This window comes from Agelaius tricolor, unplaced genomic scaffold, assembly GCF_023055355.1.
Source record: "Agelaius tricolor isolate 1412-34295 unplaced genomic scaffold, bAgeTri1.0.p SCAF_6, whole genome shotgun sequence".
Classification (NCBI taxonomy): Eukaryota; Metazoa; Chordata; class Aves; order Passeriformes; family Icteridae; genus Agelaius; species Agelaius tricolor.
Genome location: NW_027269266.1, coordinates 33,404,551 through 33,425,099, shown reverse-complemented (window position 1 = coordinate 33,425,099; position 20,549 = coordinate 33,404,551). Strand labels below are relative to the sequence as shown.

The 20,549-nt window shown below is 38.5% G+C and overlaps 2 protein-coding genes and 1 long non-coding RNA gene across 4 annotated transcripts in view; 2 read left to right on the top strand and 1 right to left on the bottom strand.

Annotated features, from left to right (window-relative positions):
- Positions 1 to 11,649, top strand: part of HACL1 (2-hydroxyacyl-CoA lyase 1) — a 21,222-nt gene extending 9,573 nt beyond the window's left edge. For both annotated transcript variants that reach the window (XM_071429278.1, XM_071429279.1), the window contains exons 7-17: positions 173 to 267; positions 784 to 896; positions 2,487 to 2,622; positions 3,730 to 3,835; positions 5,243 to 5,326; positions 5,612 to 5,713; positions 6,673 to 6,827; positions 7,975 to 8,133; positions 8,422 to 8,529; positions 9,127 to 9,313; positions 9,699 to 11,649. In XM_071429278.1, the coding sequence (XP_071285379.1) occupies positions 173 to 267; positions 784 to 896; positions 2,487 to 2,622; positions 3,730 to 3,835; positions 5,243 to 5,326; positions 5,612 to 5,713; positions 6,673 to 6,827; positions 7,975 to 8,133; positions 8,422 to 8,529; positions 9,127 to 9,313; positions 9,699 to 9,731 (1,278 nt within the window). In that variant the 3' untranslated portion in view covers positions 9,732 to 11,649. The remainder of the gene's footprint in view (positions 1 to 172; positions 268 to 783; positions 897 to 2,486; positions 2,623 to 3,729; positions 3,836 to 5,242; positions 5,327 to 5,611; positions 5,714 to 6,672; positions 6,828 to 7,974; positions 8,134 to 8,421; positions 8,530 to 9,126; positions 9,314 to 9,698) is intronic.
- On the bottom strand, positions 1,406 to 20,549 carry LOC139591103 (uncharacterized). Its single transcript, XR_011679558.1, has 3 exons — positions 20,045 to 20,549; positions 5,105 to 5,176; positions 1,406 to 1,472 (listed from the first exon to the last, which is right to left on the bottom strand). It is a non-coding gene; the product is annotated as an uncharacterized lncRNA (long non-coding RNA).
- Positions 19,804 to 20,549, top strand: part of COLQ (collagen like tail subunit of asymmetric acetylcholinesterase) — a 41,227-nt gene continuing 40,481 nt past the window's right edge. The window contains exon 1 of the mRNA XM_071429284.1: positions 19,804 to 20,114. Coding sequence (XP_071285385.1) covers positions 20,009 to 20,114 — 106 coding nt within the window. The 5' untranslated portion in view covers positions 19,804 to 20,008. The remainder of the gene's footprint in view (positions 20,115 to 20,549) is intronic.

Genomic DNA, 20,549 nt, shown 5'->3' with positions numbered 1-20,549 from the left:
TCAAAAATTTATTTTGCTGGTACAAATCCATGAAAGCTTCCACTGTGATGAATCAGCAAAATGAAACTATACACCTTGTCTGCCTACAGCAGAGTTTTCTTGCTTTTTCAAGTATAAATATTTTTAAAATCCTGTCAAACAGTGATTAAAAGTGTGATTGTATGTTTTCTAGGCTGTAAGAACCAGTATGTATGGTCGTCCAGGTTCCTGCTATATTGACATACCCGGGGATTTTGTGAATCTTCAGGTGAATAAGAGCTCTGTCAAGTGCGTAAAGATTACGTTCATTATTTTTAAAGTTACTGAAATTCATTTATAGGCCAATTTCTTTCCTAAAACAAGAAAATCCAGCCTCTAAATGTGACATCCCATATTACATATGGATGTATATTATTATGTAATGTAATTATGTAATATTATTATTATAATACATTACATAACATTAATGTAATTTAATGTAATTATGAAATATTATTATTATAATATTATTATATTATATGTATACATATTACAGTTTGTAATGATATGTGCAAAAAAGAATGAGTTAATATGGTAATATAATGATGTCACTCTGTAAATCTCTGAAACAAAACTACCTACAAGATTAAAGAGACGAGGAGGGAAAACTTCAAAGCCTGTTTTGAAACAAGTATTTCCTGTTCTAATCAATGCTGTGACATGGTGTGTAGCAACTGCAATTTTATGCTAAACAATAGGTTTTGTCTTTCAGCATTTCTTGTTTTGCATTTTTTAAAGAGCCTCTTTTGTTTTGCTTGGCTGCAGGTACACGGAATGCTGCCTGCCACCTCCCATCAGCTTGGCTGAACACTCTGCTGTATCCAAAGCAGCCTCTGTCATTGCTCTTTCCAAGCAGCCTCTGCTCATCATTGGCAAAGGTAGAATGCTTTGTTGTAGCTTTGAACCGTGCATGTTCAGGACAAGAACAGTGATTGCAGTGTTACCCATCTTCTTTTTAGTCTTAACAAACCAACCAACCAGTAGTAAAAACACAAAATTCTTTGGAATTTAATGTTAAAATTTGCTTTGGTTTTAGAATTTTGTTCTGTTCTTTAATGGTTTATTTTTAATCTAGTTTAAAGAAAAATCAATTGATAAAATACAAGTTTATGTAGAAAAAAAATCAGATAACTGTTGTCTTTAATCCTAGAGCCAATACCAAGGGATCACTTCCAAAATTCCAAGCAATTTAAATTCTATTAAGGAAATTATATTCTCTGCTCTGGCATATATAGCAAGAATCAGAGTAACCAAAGGTAATTTTTCTGGTTCTCATCCCTACCTGTGTGGGGATGTACAGCAACACAGCAAATGCTGCTGCTGTTGCTGCTTTACAGACTTTTCTTTGTACTCTGCCAGTCTAATCAGTTCCTGGAGATGGGGGGTAATTCTTTTCTGTGGTAGTTCACTTATTTATGCCTCCTTGTGGAGTGTTAGCCAGTGCAGTGGTGTTCCTGTTGAAGATACAGGTCAGCTAGGAAGAGAATTAAAATAACCAGCTCATTTAACCCGGGCTGTTTTCCTGCAGATATGGGGAATGATCTCTGTCTGTGTTTAATTGGGGAGGGCAGTGATTGAAATGAGATGCATCTTATGATTGATTAGGTAATGAAATTGAAAACAGAAGGTAGATCAGAAGAGATTATGGGTTGGTTTTTTTTCTCTCTGGCTGGATACACAGGAAGAAAAGGGTGTTCTTTGAAAGCGAAAGGTGGAAAACTCAGAAAAAAAATGATGTGTTTTGTCTATGTCAGCAATTGAGAATTTACTCAACAAATGTACCTGGACTTTGTGCTATATATTGTTGTTAGCAGAATTTTTTTTAAAGATTTGCAAAAGTATATTTTTCAGGATTTAAGACTCATAGATTCAAGCCATTGCACAAGGACCTGTCAGTTAATCCAGATTGCCTGGGCAAGCTTAATTCAGCAGCCATGTACTGCTGCAGCATCACAGGAAATGTGTGCACAAACACATACCTTTGCAAGGACTTGTTTGTGCTTCTCTCTTTTCACTAAAGGCTTCTAGTAGAGTCTTTGGCCAGGTTGTTACAGAGCAAGGGGTAAGCAAGAAATGACTGACACGACATAAAGATCATCTCGTGTTGCTGCTGCAGAAGTCTCTGTCCCATAATACCAAATTTCACTCACTAAAAAATTGTGATTTTAAATAAACAAGATCACCTATTTTTCCCTGCCCTGCTTCATAAAAATTGATAAAAGAGTTCAGCTGAAGTCTTACAAAAAAGCCAAGCAAACAAAATTTTTGTCGAAAATATGTGAAATTTTAACTGCAGATATCTGTGATTTGGCATGTTTAGTTTTGAGTTCTTCAAAATGAAAAGTAACAGAGTTCATAATGGGAAACTGTACTCTTTGTGCCATAATGTAATCAACTTAATTGAAGTGCAAGCAAATACAGTTGGTTTCTGTAGTATTAAGCAGTCTCTTTCATTTCATTTCATTTAGGTGCTGCTTATTCACATGCTGAAAACAACATCAGAAAGTTGGTGGACCTTTGTGGACTGCCTTTTTTGCCTACACCAATGGCAAAAGGAGTAGTTCCTGATAACCATCCAAATTGTGTAGCTGCAGCAAGATCAACGTAAATATAAAGCAAGGCTTCTAATCCTAACAGATGAGAAACAAGTAGGAATTTTGGTGGGCTACAGATGCCAGGGAAGAGAAAATTCATACCACAAAAATTTTTTTAACTATGTTTTGCACTTCACTGTAGAGCACTGGAGATCCTGCTGGAAAAGGGACAACAGATTTAAGTGGGTCACTTTAGAATGCTGACCAGGAAGATACTTTGAGATATATTATATTCTGTAGCTATGAAACCTATGGCAAGTAGATGGATTAATGTTCCTAGTGTGTATCTTGTAACATAAAACAGAACTGGCAAACAGTTTATGTTAAACATTTAACTTTGTGCACTAGACAAACTCTTTCTTTTTACTTTAAAACCATAAACAGAAGCTTGAGCTGCCCATGTTGCAGCTGAAGTTTTGCCAGCTGTTGTTTCTGTATGGTGTTTGCAATACCCTATTGCTAAATTGCACTTTCTTTATAAAGAAAAGTAAGATATTTCAAACTACTCTGAACGACTATGTTGAAAATGATTTTTGGCTTTTGGCAAAATTAATGTGAATGGACTCTAAGAACCCTAGTCAGTTTGCAGATGGAGCATTTATATACCCTGAAAGTAAAATGCTGTCCATTGCTGAGCATTTTAGCTTTATCACAGTTAAGCATGCTGCTAGGCAGAATGGAGAATAAAAGAATATACCAAATATTGTCTGCCTATCTGAAAGGTAAATTAATGGGAGACTAAACTGAGAGGCCCAGACCAGTCTTACTTTTGGCACCCACTGTTGCCAGTGTCACAATAGTGAGTCTTTTGCTTTAACCTGTGCATCATTCTAGCATCTTGTTGGTCTCCTAATGTAATGATTCCTCTCCTATATACAGTGTAATAGGAAAATAGTAATTAATTTTCTTCTTAAGTTTCTTAACTCTAGAATGGCTTGGTGATTGGCTGTATAAAAGGATACAGGGTTTTGGGGCTGAGCAAGCAGCTTAGAGGACTGAAGAATTCTATGTGTATTCTAGGTTTGCTGTGGTGGTTAGGGTTGTTTGTAATTTTGCAAAGACTGTTAAATGTAATAGCGATTCCCTCTTACCTGCTTCTGTCATTTCCCTTTATTAGGGCATTACAGCATGCTGATGTAATCATCTTGCTTGGTGCAAGGTTGAATTGGATTTTGCATTTTGGTCTTCCACCAAGATATCAACAGGATGTAAAGGTTATTCAGGTAAGCAGGAAAATTACTATCATTTAATGGAAGTCTTCTGTGTTCTAGCATTGACCAGAGCAATTATTGTAAAAAATTTGGTAACATATTTCATATGGCAAATACTGCCATATGGACAGTGCAGTATGGTGCATATAGTTATGCAATTCTCCAGAAATACTTATGCTATCTTTAATTATTATTTTTACTTCCTATTTTTTTCAAGAATGTTTACAATACTGTTCCTAGTATCAAGAGCTTGGTGCTGCTGTAATGAGGAGAGCGGACACATCTATGCAGTTGACTAATACAGGGTTAGACTCACAGAACTGTTGTGATCTTTGGAGCATTGGAATTTCTATGATTGAAAGAAAACTGTCTTTGAAATTGTGGAGTCCTTCATACTGCTCTCTTGGCTGTTTGTTTTCTGAAAAAGAACGGCTTTCAGATCCTGTCATAATGTAAGAGCTCAGTCACTCAGAAATGAAGTAAGAGGAAGAAAGGCTGTTAAACTAATTAATGCATTTGATAATCTGCCAGCTCTTAGAAAGAGAAGTCTTTAAATTGTGTCCTTAAAATCTCCTCTCTAAGACTGTGATCAAATAGTAGTAGTTGATCCAACATATTGGCTGTCCTGCTTACGCTGACCTGGAACATAGTCTAAAGTTCCAAACTTGACAATAGCATTAATTTTTAACCTAAATTTTTTAAAATACACATTATTTTTGCAAATATTACTTTTACAAATAATACATATTTTATGATTCCTCTTCCTAAAAAATTTAAAGACAACACTTTTTCATCTCGCTTAATTTTTTTCACTATCAGAGATTAGTGTTAAAACACTAAGTCACTTCATTTTTGTGTGACCTGGTCAAAAATAACAGTTTATGTAACCTTAGAGGGCTCATGCATCACTGAAAGATTTGCTTCAGTAGTTGCAACTTATTTTTCAGTTTCTTCATGCTAATTAAGTTCTTACTGTCCAGTAGCATACACACAGTTTTCTCTGAAAAAATTGCTGCTTTGTATAGGTATACCTGAACCTAGATTTTTAGCTCACATACAATGCTGTAATAAAGTTCTACAGTGTCTGCAGGAGCTTGAAAGACGCAAGCAATCACCTTTAAGGATATATATAATTTTTCATTCATAAGGATATATACAACTTTTCATTTTCATTATAACTATTCATATATAACTTTTCATTAAAATAGGTATGTACCATAGGGTTTTACTTTGTATAAAGGGTTTCCTGATGTCATGTCAAGGAAAGACAAAGGAAGTTACCTGTGCAGCCAAAACAGGATATGAAGACAATGTTAGACATCTATGTATGTTAGGGCATGTTCCTCACTTGAACTGAAAAAAAAAAAAATTCTGGTTAATATCCTTGAGTTAATGGTTGCTTTTCTTTTTGAAATACAGATTGATATTTGTGCAGAAGAGCTGGGGAATAATGTAAGGCCAGCTGCAACTTTATTAGGTGACATAAACGCCGTGACTGAGCAGGTAACGTAATGTCCCGTGTCCTCTGGTTTTGACCTCAATTTCCTCTGAATCATGTGATGTAACTTGCCAGTTAAAAATAAAAGGAAAAAAAACCCAACTGTTCAAGGAAAACCATTTTTCAGGCAGTATATTCGTGTTGTATATCCAGTCTATTCTCAAATTTTATGTTAAAGATTCTGATTACTGTGATTGTGCTGGGAGGTTCTTAGTAATGTTATTATTGATATTTTGTTCTCTTTTAAATATGTTGAAAGACCCCTTTACAACATTTCAATATTGTTCCAGCTGTTAGAAGAATTCAACAGAAAATCATGGAAATATCCTTCTAATTCAGAGTGGTGGAAGAAGCTAAGAGGGAAAATAAAGAACAATGAGGAAAGATCGAAGGTAGTGTGACATTAAAGAAATTAAAAGATTTCTTGCTATAACAGGCACTGATAAATTGTCAGTTTTGTAACTGGTCTATATCCAGCTTCCTCAATTGTTTCTCAGTTAAGTCACCAAGACTTTGAAAATTTGTACCATTCTGGTACAGGCTTACTCTTCTTATGCTTAGGAACTGTAAGCATTATAGGTTAAGGGTTCTATGATTTTGTTTGAATTCAAACTGTGTAGAAGTCATTACACTTTGGGATTGGATTCTTAAAGCCATTAGTAGGAGACCACAGCCAGAGCTGCTGTATTATGGGCAGTGGCTTTTAAGCAATGGACTGATATTCCAAGTACTCCAAGTGGAAACTGGCTTAGGTGAAGACACATTCTTAGTTTTCTTCTAATTGTAATCATTGTTTGTAATTGTGCAGTTTAGCAGTGCCAGTCTAGGTTTAATCTATGCTAAAAGCAAGTAGCTGTTAAGGCCAAGAGACCACAGATGCTTGGTATATACCTAACTTTGTGTAACTCATATTCTGCAACTTCAGATGCATGTTCCCAAGACTGGGATCTAAAATAAAGTCATTTTAACAAATTCCTCTTTTGAATTATCTCCTAGCACACAGATGACAGCTCACTTAGGGTTGTAAATAGTCACACCTGGTGCAGAAAAATTTCATGAGCCTCTTGGGTTAAACTGAATTTTAATAGCTTCTGCTAATGATAGGCTATTGAAGGGCTGTTGAGCTTGTTGAGCCTCTGATAAATTTGTTATGTCCCCAGGATAGATACAAAAGGAGTGACCTTGATGCAATACTGTTCCTAGTATCAGTAGGATACAGTGCCTTAAAAACCAAATACTTCAGCCTTACCTGAAGCAGAGTGAATTTTATTTCCATCGTTATTATTTATGTGCCTCTGTTTTGCACCCTAAATTCTATTCATGGGAGTTACTAATATCTTTTCTTTTTAAGGGATTAGCATTGCAGAAATCTCTGCCTATGAATTATTATACAGTCTTTCATCACATCAGAGAACTGATACCCAAGGACTGCATTTTAGTAAGTGAGGGAGCAAACACCATGGACATTGGACGAACTATGCTTCCAAATTTCTATCCCCGGCAAAGGTGTGATATCTTCTGTTCTGACTCAACATGCTACATTTCTGCATAAATATTTTCATTTAGCTAAGAAGAATAATGGCCTGGGAAACAGAAGTATAATATGTTGGGAGAGGGATTGAGGAAAGTTTTCTATTCACATACTGATGTCTTGTCATAGATAGTAACAATTCTCTGCGTGCTCTGCAGCAGAATGGTGATAGTTGCTCTCTTCTTATGGAAAGGGAGTGATGAGCATTGTGTTCAATTCTCTGACCTTGATGTTTGTTTCTGTGTTCAGAGTCTATGGTAAATATTGATGAAAAATAAAAACAATCATTTGGATTCTTACGTTGAAAAGAATTCACATGAAGAGTTTTTCTTTGGAACACTTAAGAACAGGGAAAACTTGAAAATTGGATTATATGTTGGGCATGCTTTCATGTAAACCTGCTTGCCTAAGGTGTGGGTACTCAAAATACTGCTTTGTGAGCAAAACAACCAACAACACCCATGTACTTCCAGTAGAGCTGGGGAAAGAGTGTGTATTTTTCCCCCTTATTTAAAATAAGTACACAATAATGTTACTGGTTGTCTCTTCAGACTGCACTGCACATGTCTGAAAGGAAATTCAAGCAGTTAACCCTAGAATAATCTAGTGCTTTATGTACTTTTGTATCCATTATGTGCTTCTGATGGAAATGATCTAACTAAATTATAGCTTTCAATTTGATTTCAAATGGTTGAACAGAAGACTAAAATTTGAACAGCAGTATTTAATCAATGGCTTTCAGACTAATAGTTATATTTTCAAGGAATTAAATATAGAAATATTTCATGTTGTCTGTCTCTACAGTAATTGAATGTTTTTGAAATACTGTAACTATGCAAGCTAAAAGCATATGAGAATAGTTCTTTATTGTGGCACTAGTGTACAAGAGTTCTTCATTTTAATTTGAGTTTTCCAGTATGTTTATATCACTTAAAACATTTACAGTTTTATCAAATGTTTGGCTGACTCTAATAATCTCTAAATGTGGTATCTCTTTATACAAATTGTTTATAAAACAGTATTTGCATACTATATGGCAAAGTATTAAAAGTAAGGCACCATGAATTAACTAAAGAGATTGAGTAGAAATAAAGGGATAATAATTCTGTATTCTCCCTTTAGGCTTGATGCAGGTACTTTTGGAACCATGGGAGTGGGGCTGGGTTTTGCCATAGCAGCTGCCATGGTAGCCAGGGACCACACACCTGGAAGGCGAGTTGTCTGCATAGAAGGGGATAGTGCTTTTGGATTTTCTGGAATGGAGGTGGAGACTATCTGCAGGTAACTGGTTTTTTTGGCTCAAGAAGATGCTCTTCAGGGTCGCTTTAACTAGAAGAACTTAACTGCTGGTAGGTGAGGCATCAATAAAACACATAAAAACAAGCCAGAAAACATACATGCTCATTTTTTATGTTGTTGGGATGTAGTGCTTTACTAGTGATGGTTGAATCATATTTCAGGTGGAAGTGGGGTTTTTTTCTCATTTTACTTGTAAGGAAAATTACACTCTTAGCATCTTACAGAAGGGGGCAAGTATTTCAGAATTCTTCCAAATGTGTCTTTTTACAGATACAACTTGCCAATCCTGATAATCGTAGTGAACAACAATGGGATTTACACTGGTTTGGATGCAAATTCCTGGGAGCAAATGGTAAAGTTTGGTGACCCTGCTACATGGTAAGCATCTTCAATGTCCTATGTAAGTATGGAAGAAGTGACCAAAATAGTCATTCTCTTAATTTTTAATGCTTTATGATCCAGATTAAAATTACATTTATAAAATCAATTTAGTCCTGGGCTAAGTTCATATAAGTAAGAACGAATTACCAAAAGCAAACAGCCAACCTAATTCCAGCCTACTGTTTGCACAGCAGTGCAGCAGAGAGATGATTCTCTATTAGTTTTCTCAGGTTCCTGCAGCAGTTCAGCCCACACAGTACAGAGTTCATAGTGGGTAACTTTCAAAATCCTGATACTCTCCAAAATTACCTGAGATCTGAGTTTACACATGACTTCTGCTTCTGAGCTGAGATCTCTGAACTAAGAGAACTAAGCTAAAGCTTAGCTGAGGAATGACTCCACAAGATAAAAATGAGTACAGTACCCTATAAGCACATCTTAGGTGATACAGCAACCATAGTTCTTTCAGCCCAGAAGAATTCATCAGGCCAGCACAATAACCATCTTGCACTTTAAAATTGGTGCTAAAGTAATTAAATTAGTCAGCCTGGCAATTTTCCCATGCCATTAGTCATGTTTTCCATTCTGTTACAGTGTACCTCCTGTTTCTCTCCTGCCAAATGCACACTATGAGAAAATTATGTCTGCCTTTGGAGGCAAAGGATACTTTGCTAGAACACCAGAAGAATTGCAGAATGCTCTGAAAGCAAGTGTGTCTGACAAGCAAACACCTTCTCTTATAAATGTAATGATTGATCCACAATCTGAGAGAAAGAAACAGGTGTGTATGTTTTTTCCTTTCTTTTACTGCAAGCTTCATAGTGGTAAGCTTCTGAAAACCTTAGGGACTATCATTTAAACCACAGAGGAGGCAGGATGGTTGCAAGGAAGAAAGATTGTTGATAGAATTGGGAGATGGAAAAAACAGGTCCTTTTACACCATGCCATCTGCTTTCCTTGCTATCTGCTTGTTTGGGTTTTTTCCCCCTACTGGCTGTATAGTGTCCTTAATGACTGTTTCCAGAATTTAAGGTTATTCCTTTTCATTCTAGACCAAAGGAGATGAACCATTTTTAAGCACTCTTTATATGTTGTGGATTCCCTCTTACTGTTTGTCCATTCTGATGTGGTTTTTATTCTATGTTGATTCGTTTTTTTGCTTGCAGGAATTTCCCTGGCTGACTCGTTCTAACCTGTAGTAGAAGAGGAAGATGATGGTGGTGCAAGGCAGCATGTTAAACAAAACTGAGTTGTTTTCTGGAAGTGCAACTGATACAACTGTATTTTGCATAAGCATTGGAACAAGTGGGATTTTAGAACTGCTGTGAGAGGAATCTTTAAATGCTGAAATTAGGTAATCGTAAAATGAGAAAGACACATAGGAATGTATATCAGGCCTTCTAACAGATTGTACACAAACACTGATGATAAAATTATATACTTTTTCTTCTACTCAGAGTAATACCCATTATCTTTGAATTAAAATCTTGAATGTTCTGGATGAACAGAATAACGTGAGAGTTTTATGCTGTCTGAAACATAGAAGTGTTTGCCAGTCTGCAATTATAGTAGCTTGATTTTTAACCAACCACACCACCATTCTACTTTTAAAACCTTTGTCCTCTAAGGACCAAACCAAAGCATCTTGTGAATAATTCCTGATTGGCCTCATTATGCATTGAAGCCTGTTGCATTGGTCATAGCTTCCTAATTTTACAGATTGATTTTTCAGCTTCTTCTGAATGTAGAATAGTGTATTAAAAATGCAGACTTGCTCAAGGGCTAAGCTTCTGTCTACTGAATTTGTTTTTACTAACTGGAACTCATGGTGTTTGTAGGAAAAGCAAACCCTGGATTTTTGTTTGAAGCTTAGCTCTTCACAAACACCACCATGTCTGTAGGCTGAAAACATGGCCATGTGTATTAGTGAGATTCCCAGTATTAATAGATTGTAAATCTTTATGATCAGAAGCATTATAAATAAAACATTACCACCACCATCACTGAAATATTGACAGTGACACCAACAAAAAGACCACAAAAAAACCCCAAAAAACCCAAATGAAAACAAAAATTTAAAAAATCCCTCACCAGAGCAACAACAATAAAAGCTATTAGACTGGAGCATAATGTTAATTTTGGATGGTGTCACAAAGCAACCACCAGTGTTTGTGCTGTGGCTGGCTAAATGTACAACAAAGGTTCTTCCTGTAGCTCTATAGAGACCTAGAGTCCCACCTGCACTATGATGCAGAGGTGACATTTAGAGCAGATATTTGGCCTGCCTGGCATTCTGTCTACTGTGTTTTCATTTGTTGCTGCATCTGACAATCTGACTTAGAGCTCAGACTTTAGAAATTAAATAGCTCTTTGTCTATGCTTCTGTCATGGCCTACAACAGTTACTATGCAGGGTACTCTAAACAGATTATATTTACATCTGTTCTTAAATGCAAGGTTCTTTGTTGTTACATGCACAAAAGGGAATATTCTATCTCTGATTTGGGTTTTGCTTGCTTTATTTTCTGTTATTCCATTGTCAGTAAGTGTTAGTTATCTAGTGGAAAGCACTTGATGACCTAAGGAAAGAAAGCACTGGGCTGGCAGGGGATTGTGGCCTGCAGTCAGGTTTGTTGCAAAAGGCTTGGCTTATTGGGTCTGGCACTTTGGTTTGGGTCTGGCCCAAGGCCATAGGTTACTGTTAGGTAGAGGAATGTAGGACAGTCTCTGCACACTGGTACAGAAAGATAATATCTTAAAGAAATAATATCTGAAATAATCTGAAGTGCAAAAGGATAAAATCCTAGAATGGGTACATCTCACAAAAAAATGTAAGGTTGCTGATTTGCTGTGTTCTCTGGGATACTCTGCAAGGAAGGTGGAACAATGTTGAATCTTGACATTAATTTTGTTTCATTCTTCTTCTTGTCTCACAAATTCATTTTGATATGTTTCTCTGATTAAACACAACTCATTATCATGCTGTAAAATATCTGTGAGAGTTAATGCTGGAACTGACCACAGGGGAGATAATTTGCATTGGATTAGCAAATGTAGAAAATACTATTTTATACTTGAAAATTAATAAAAAGTGATTTTCATGCTGTTTCTTCTTTAATGAGACTGTTTGAATTATGTCAGCATTTTGTGTCAGCTGTTGGAAATCAGCTTCCTTTTGTTACTGTCTCAGCACCTCACGAAATAGCATAATGTGTTGAGTATGTGTTCCTGCAGCCCCTTGTGTGCTCAGCTTGCTAACAGGTTTAGTTTGCAATAATTCCAAACTGCTCAGTAATTGTGTTCCACCTTCAGTCTGCAGTGAATTCTGTAGGCTCTGCCCTGTGAGCATTTGGGTGTATGGTGTGTCTGCTTGCCTTCAGCTGTTATGGCCACGTAGCACATACCTGCTGTGGTGAGGAGTCAGGTGTAGGTTTGGTCTGGCCAGATCTGAATTTAAGCACTCCTTCAAAAGCCCAAGTACACATAAAACAAGCAGCAATGCATCTTCAGCTCTGCCACTCTGGACCCAGAGGCAACAAGCACATGCTGGCTGGAAGCAATGGTAAAAGTCTTATTAGGAAATATGTCTTCTGCACTGACTGCCTCTTATTTTATAAGTTGTAATCAAAATATCTCCTGCAGCTCTTTTTCAGGCTGTTTAAAAGGCTTGATGGCTGTACTTACAGGAAAGAGTGCTTGGCATTCCTCTACTTAGTAATGTTCTGAGGTAACACCGGATGTCAGAGCTGCTCTTCTGTATGGCAAACTGGGAATGTGACTTCTGTCAATTTATTGACTTAGAAGTGAGTATTGAAATGAGTAAGAAACAGCTATCCTGAAGGAGACATTTGCTGTTTCTTTTGATGAGGTGATTGAAACCTCAAGTGGACAGATGGACAAGCTTTAAAGAGGCCCTCAGTAAAGCAGACCCTTCCAGGTAATTATGGCACATGTTAATATAAATAGGAGTTATTTCAGTGTCTCTTCTTTCCAGGAATCTCTAAGATGCCTGAAATAGTGAGGAAATAAGTAAGAAAAGTTAAAGAAATGACAGCCTGCTTGCTTGAGTCAATATACTTGAGAAATTTTGAGTTTCATCAGTCTTCTCAAGGGAGTGATACAAAAAGCAAGGAAAGATGCTACTGAAAATGTTCCATAGTTTAATCTGGAATTATTTTTCTTTTTGTCAGCTATAGAATGTCTGAGCAATCTAACTAGCAATTATTTGTATAATACCTTGGATCGGATTCTAAAAACTGGATGCAGAGAAGGGATGCTTTGAAGACAGGATATGAATTGCTGTACTGTAGATTTGGAGAAATGGATTAGCATCTTATCTAGGATTGTATAAGTGGCCATGATCACACGAATGTAAGCAGCTTAGAACATCTTTGCACATAAATGATGGGAGATTTCCCCTAGTGCTGGTATGTTACCACATGAGGAAGATAGTGGTAGACTCACATAAGCCTTTTTACATCTCCAGCCTATACAGCAATCTAATGTGGCTCTTGATTCCAGAAAGCAGTTGCTGTTCCTGGGTGTGAATTTTGTGCAGTGACTACCTGTAGCTGTTGTAGCATGAAACTTGTCATAACCTGCAGGCCTACCTGAGAACAAAACTGTTGGACAGAGAGGCTGTTCAGTTCTCCTGTGTGGGTTTGCCTACCTCTGCATTCCTTGCAGCTTTAGAGGTGATGTGATGTCAACACACACTCAGTGATCCAAGCTAAGCTCCACAATGTCTGGATTCAAGTCCCTCTTTAATTAAATCTTCACATTAAAAATATATTTACTCTTTAAATTTGCACTTTTCAAAGTGTTTGAAGGATTTGTCTTCTCTCTCCTTGGCATTGTCATGAAGACAATGTGCATGTATGGCATTTTATAAGCCTTGGTGCTGGGAAGTGCTGGTACCAGAACTGGTGGATATGCAGGCATACTTCAGGTTCCAGCCAAAGCTGGGCCTTAGCCAGGCCATAAACCACCTGCTTTCTCTGCAAAAACAGGGGTATCATTCAAGTTCCCAGAAAATAAGTAAAAAGTATGTTCAACCCTGCCAGGAATTTAAATCTACCCCACCTAAGCAGCTAATGCTGGGTCTCATTTTATGTAGTTGAAATCAGTGAGACCTTATTAATGATTTTGGTGCAGAAGCTGTTTTTTTTCTAAGTTTTCATCTCTGTGTGCCAAATTGCCATTTGGTGTTTAAGGTCTTAAATACAAATTAGTGAAGCTTCAAAAGTAGGACTTTATGATGGAAATTCTAATGCAGCCTTAATTACAGTTCCCTGGTTCTGCAAAGAGTGCTGGGAAAATGCTCTTGTCTAATTTGATTAGGTTCAGTTATCCTGTGTTTGGGAGATGACAACCCTGGCATCCCAGAATAACTGGGCAACAGGCAGTGCCCAGGCATTTTCTATGGCTGCCGTGGTAACTGTAGCTGGGCTTCAAAATTTGAACCCCTGTAAAAAGAGAAATCCTCTCCACCTTTAGCCTGAAGCAGCATCTTTTAAAATCAGCCTGAGGTTCATTATCAGCTTACAAAAACAGGGCAGTTTTCCAGCATGGATGTGGCTTGCCTAGCAGCTGTGGTGCCAGAGGACTCTCACTGAGTCCTGCTTGCTATAGTGTCATGGTCAGCACTTGTAGCCATCCATTTGCTTAAAACACCCTAAAAATCAAAAACATTCTGCTATTTCTTCTTGCTGTTCTACTGTGAGCTATTTCTTTACCTTTCCCCATCTTTATAATGTTGGTTATTCTGTCAAACTTTGGGTAAACCCTTGGATGTCATCCTCTACTACTGCTCCACAAGAGGGTTTAGCTGCTCTGCTCCTGCTTTTGCATTCTGTAAGTCACAGATCCCAAACATTTAGTGCCCAAAGGTATCCAGGAGAGAGAAAAATGAGCCATGGGAAAATGAGGTTTCATGTTATTTAAAAGACAAGGTGTCTCCAGATTTTTCAGGCCCTGATTTGCCAAGGCACCTATGCACGTGCTTCATTTCAGGAGCACCTTCATTGCTTTCACTTGCAAGACTGTGGTTACACTCATGATTAATTATTTTCCTGAGTTAGTGGTGCTTTGGCCACTCACCTGGAGGGCACTACAACCTTCTGTAGAGGATCCCTGTGTCTGGGGGCATTCTCCTAGGCATGCATGCACTGGTGTTTGGATCCATGTTTGTTTGCATGTCAGTAGTGTAATGGGCTGTACTGCAGTACGAAGTCAGGAGCAGGATGCTGCATTGCCAGGCATCCATGAAACTCAGAAATTAGAAGTCCTGAGTTTAGTGCGAGCATTAAAATAATGATGTTAATAATGTTTTTCTGAAAAAAAAATTAAATTTTTCTCTGTTGACAGAGAAAAAAGAAGATTGTGCTTTGTGGTGTCTAATTCATTGGGCTCTTTGGCAAGCTAGATGATAAATCACTTAAATTAGGAGTTGTGGGAGCCAATTACTGCCAGATATTCCTGTGTTCTGTGCCTCCAGCAGCATGGCAGCAACACTGGTACAGGCAGTGAGTTCTGCAGACATTTACTAATCAAAGTAAATAGCAGTAGACAATCCAAATGAAAAGAAGATGAAAAAAATTACCTTGCACACAATTTCCATCTCCTCTAGTTGCAAGACCAGACTGGGTTAGAGGTGAGACTTGTTTGTGATTCACTGTCTGAGGATGTTGAAGACAATTTATCTACTTACATAGTGGTGACTGGAGACCTCAGTTGGCTGGGACTATGACAGTCAAGGCCATCTTCTTTGTTCTATAGGACATTTTTCTATTAGTCATCCTAAGGTTTTGCATGTTTGCCCCAGATTTTCAAAACCTGACAATCCTAGACATACATCTTTATTCTCTGCATATGTGTGAGCATGTATGATGAGTGCATCTCATCCAAGAAGCATTGCATGCTCTACAGCTTGACAGGCAAGGTTCAAAAGAAAAATGAAGTGAAAAAGAGGGAGAAGAGAGTTTTTATAAAAGTCAGCACCTGAATTATTGTTTTAAAGTTGTTCTACTTAGTTGTGCCCTCCAGCATTACAAGTCCACAAGTGGGGTGGTTTTGGTAGCTTTGATGGAAGTCATTTTGAATTATCCTATAAGCTTTAATCATGTCCTTAACTCTTTTGTTTTATAGTCTCCAGTAGAAAAAGAAATGTGTGCATGGGGATTACTCATTGGAGTGAAAAAAAAAAGTGAAGGACTGAGTCTTTGAATTAAGTCTTAATATTTCAGGATGAACTTTCTAAACATGGAATGAGAGCTGGGCTGCTCTGTAAACAAATACACTCTGAAGAGTGGAAAGATAAATTGGCTTCCCTAGTCACTTTTGCATTTCTGTGTACCATAGAGTACAGAGAAAAGAGGAGGCCAGAAGGCTGCTGCTTGTTGTGAAATGTATCAAATCCATTAAGTGCCTAATTTGCAAAAAGGAGTTGCTTTTGGAAATTGCTAGTAACAGATATCCTGCCATCAATGTCCTCCTTCACCCCATTCATACTGTGGGTGGTGATGTGAAGGCTGACTAGTGCTGGCTTGCCTTTAGCCAGCCACCTGCTCCTGTCCTGATAGCCAGCTGGGAGACTGGCACGGCTGGAGCTGTGGGTAAGCCAGAGCTCCATCAAGTGTGAATGTGCTTGGGTTTACTTCATCACACAGTTAGGGTCTGTTCCTATATGGCCTTCTGACTTAAATTCAAATACACCAGCAAGGAAATGGTCAGGCCATCCAGTGGCTTTCTGCACTTACTATCATTTTGCTTCAGCAGCTGCCTTTGTACTTTAGGTAACACCATCTCCCAAGGTGACATTAGCTGTCCTGTCATAGCACTAAATCTAAGTGTTAGACATAACTGAGTCAAGTGTGCAAAACTGAACAGGTATTTTTATTGTGAAAAACAATTGTTGCTAAATAACTACCTCACAAGGAAAATGTAATTATAAAGATTCTTTTCCAGCCCCTGCTCTAATTGAATGAACAGGATTCTTCTGTACTGCTTTGCAGACATGAGATGTTATTGGATTACTGCATTAACTTGGGGTTGCTGTTTTACCTTTGCTCCCCTCAGCAAAAGAGCTTTCAGACTTTTGAACCAGAAGTTATATATTGAGTATCTCAATAGGACAAGGGGGAATGGTTTTAAACTAAAAGAGGGTAGATCTAGGCTAGAAAAAAGGAAGAAATTTTTTCTGGTGAGGATAGTGAGACAGTGGAACAGTTTGCCCCAAGAAACTGTGGATGCCCCTTCCCTATAAACATTCAAGTTCAGGCTGGGTGGAGCTGTGAGTAACCTGATATAGTTGAAATGTCCCTGCTTTTTGCAGGGGTTTGGACTAGATGACCTATCTGACCGAAATTATTCCATGATTATCGCTGTCCTTCTAACTAGAATGGTGTTCATGAAAGAATTTGAGATTGATGGTATTTTAACTATATTCATTTTACCTTGTCTTGTTGATGCAGTACCTGCCAATCAAAATTGAGCAGGGCTGGGAAGAAGCTTTCTTCTTAACAAGTATTCATTAATTCTTGCATAGAAAAAGGTTAATAAATTCTGTTTACATGGCAGTATCATCAGCAGATTCCTCCACATGCTTCTAAGAGTTCAAGTTTGGGCTGAAAAGGTCAAGCAAGACCTGCTTGAACAGACATACTTTCCAGACTATTCTTTTCATTATGTGTTGGTTGCCTTTTGGCATTTTTAGTTGCTGTGGCATCTACCACAAATAAAAAAATTTAAAAAAGGAATAGCTGGAGACATGCATTGCTTGGCTGAGCAAGTTCTCAGGGCCTGGAAAGCACATGTTTGTCAAGTCTCTCATGCCAAACTCCCCCTGCTACGTGACACGTTCCCTCCTCAGGATTCTCTCTGCCATAGGCACTGCTGCCATGGAGGCCAGAAGGAAGCCGTGTGTCCAGGTGTGCAGCCTTGCCATCCAGCCTGGAGCAGGGAATGCCACTCTGCTGGGCTGCCACCTGCCTGAGTCCAACCAGTAAGGCCACAGCTATTGTCCACTTTATTTCCAATGGACTTTGTCCTTCTCTTGTGAAACCACTGCCAGCCTTGCCAGCAGTCTCAGCTGGCAAGGCCAACACCTCAAAATTAGAGGAAACAGAACACAGGACTTGCACTCTGACATGGCCTGGCTCGCTGCCCTGTAATGAGAGCTCCCCACTAAAATCTAAAGAAAGAATGGAACTACATCATGAAGAAGAGGTCTCTTAAATGAATATAAGTCCAAACATCTCATTTTGAGTTTTTGTGGGTGGTGGTGTCTTTTCCACAGAAGAGGATGTGCCCACAGAGCTTTCTTCTCTCATTGGCTGGGAGCCATTTCAGGTCAAACAGGCTCAGGGTGATGGAGATGCTATGCTGGAGGAAAGGAGAACATTGACAAAACCTCCATTTTAATCAGGGGTCTCCACTGCAATAAGTGGATTAAAAAGTCTCTATTTAAGAATTGACTGCAAAGCTAACTTTATGTGTTTTTTGTAACTCTGAAGCAGCCCTGGCTTTCTGTATCACTTCTGGCTACCTCTGATATAGAATTATAGAAGGAGGGGGAAGATATTAGTCCTACTGCATGATCTTAGTTCTTTCTATTATTATCGGATTAATTATTTCCTTATCAAATAGAACTTGTTTTGTACTAGAAATTTCTACCAAAATTTTCAATTGCTTAAAGGCTGCAGGAGGATTTCATCAGGATTTGAAATTATTCACTAGTTCCTTTGACTAGCTATTGTGTTGGTCACCTATTTTCAGAAGTGAATATTTTAATACAATCTTGACATTTTTACTTTTGAGCAATTTTTTCCAGCCTCCATGCAGGCTTCTAACATGGGGATTGCAGCTGAACATTCATCTTGCATGCTTAGGGCTTGTGATGATAAACTTCCCAAGAGCTATTCCTTTCCCACTGAGATGCAGCATGCCAAGAGAACTAATGGCACTCACTTAATCCATGGTTATCTTGGTCAAAGAAGAAAGAGACCAAATTACTACCTTCACTAAGAAAAGCCAGATACTAAAAAGGAACAGACAGTGGAACGAAGTGGATAAGATTAAATTAAAGTAGAAAATATCCAAAATATTGCAGTACTGGAAAGAGATTTTAGAAAGCATTATGGTTATATTAAGCATGTCCTTTAGGGATAAAAATGTGTAAGGCAGATGTAATTCTTCCCATCTAGCCATTGCATTTAGAAAATTTTGTCAATATGTTTGCAGTGTGTTGAAAGTAACAGCCAAGATTGTTTAACCAGAATTGTGGAAACATCTCACTTTGCTCTTCAGTGGAATTAATGCCCAGGGGAACATGTCACCATTTCTGTCAGTGAGAACTCTTCTCAAATGGGAAAAAAAATCAATTCTATAATTAATCCAAAGTATTTTCACATTTTTCTTGGGGGAAACTATAAACAGTGGGCAAAGAAACCGTCTCCATCTGGGAGAGAATAATGTTTTTCACAGCAAAGGGTGTACCTCTGATTTTCATGGAAACCACTGTCAGATTCCAGACAGAGAGGAAGATGTCTCTGCTACTTATTCAGAGGGCACAAATTACTCTGTAAAGCCATGCATGTTGCAATAAGGCACAGAGACCCCAAACTTTTGTACAGGTAGCAAGGTCACCTGCTGGTTTTCAGAGAGGAGGAGGTTTATTTTCTTCACAGTGCGCTGTGTATTGTGTTGTCCATCTCCACCCCCCAAGCTGACAGGGTTTAATTCACCCCATCATGGCACTTGTATTGTTTCTTCCCCTCTTGCAGCCCATCAGTGAACTCTGCAATCCTGCAATGTCTGGCACTGTCAGTGATACTGTCATTTTCACTTAAATCCAAACCAATAACGTGTTTGTGCGTTCATGAAGCCTTTGTGGCATCCCTCACCTTGAGCTGCACTCTGTACATGAACGCGCGTAGCTACCAGGGATGAGCAGATGGTGGGTCACTGCTCATCTCTCATTAAGGCAATTAGTGACCTGTAGGAGATGATCAATCAGGGATTTTATCCATCTCAACACCAGTGTCTGGTTGCCTGTATCAAAGGATTCTGTTTACAGTCCAGTTCTTAATTTCTCCCATTCCTGCTCATCATTATTATTATCCAAAGAGGCTTTTTGCTTCTGTTAGCAAAACCAGAATCCCCCATGCCTCAGTTTTAGCAGCTAATGTCCACAATAGGGGCAACTGATCCAGCACAGGAGTTAAATATAACTGTGTCTAGTGTAAGGAGAAGATTTAATGGGAAATGGTTGGCATTCTTTCTTCTTAAAGGCATGGAGAGGGAGGGGGAAGAGAGAGAGAGAGAGAGAGGGAGAGAGAGAGAGACGTACACAGACAGACACACGCATCCCATAGAGAGGGCAGAGGCAGAGAACAGGCAAGGCAGAGAGGGAGAGAGGGGAGAGAGAGCCCCAAAGCAGCCTTGTGCCTCTGAGTGGGATCTGCCAGGGCAGAGGCAGCATGTTGGTCCTCAGCCCGCTTGTCCGGGGATCTTACCTGCTGCTTTTCTTCTGCTTTGCTTTGCCTCAGACTGCGTACGCTGACAATGTCTTCTCACTTTCAGCAGGTAAATTGCTTTAAGTCATTACTTTTCCTCGCTTGGAGCACTCTGCACTCTGATTCTTGCACTTTCTGGTGATTGGGAACACAGGAGGAAAAAATCCCTTCGAATTGCAGATCTTGGCTGAGGGATTTTGCATTGCAGATCTGCTCTGCCACAAGTCAGGACATTTTGTTGCTTGGTCGGTTTTGCTTTTTGCTTTATATTTTCTGGTTTTAAACCCCTCCCTTCCCTTCCCCATAAGAAAAAATGGGGAAGATCCTCAGCTGTTCAAAATGCTTTTTTTCCATTGGCCTCTGTGGTGCTGTGCTAAGGCATGGATCTGGCCCAATTAGTTTATTACTTGCATGTCTGCATGTTTCTTTCTATTTTGGATGAGTTTAGGTAGAATACAGCAAGGGGAAGAAAATGAATCTCAATGTATATCTGCTTCTATAAATA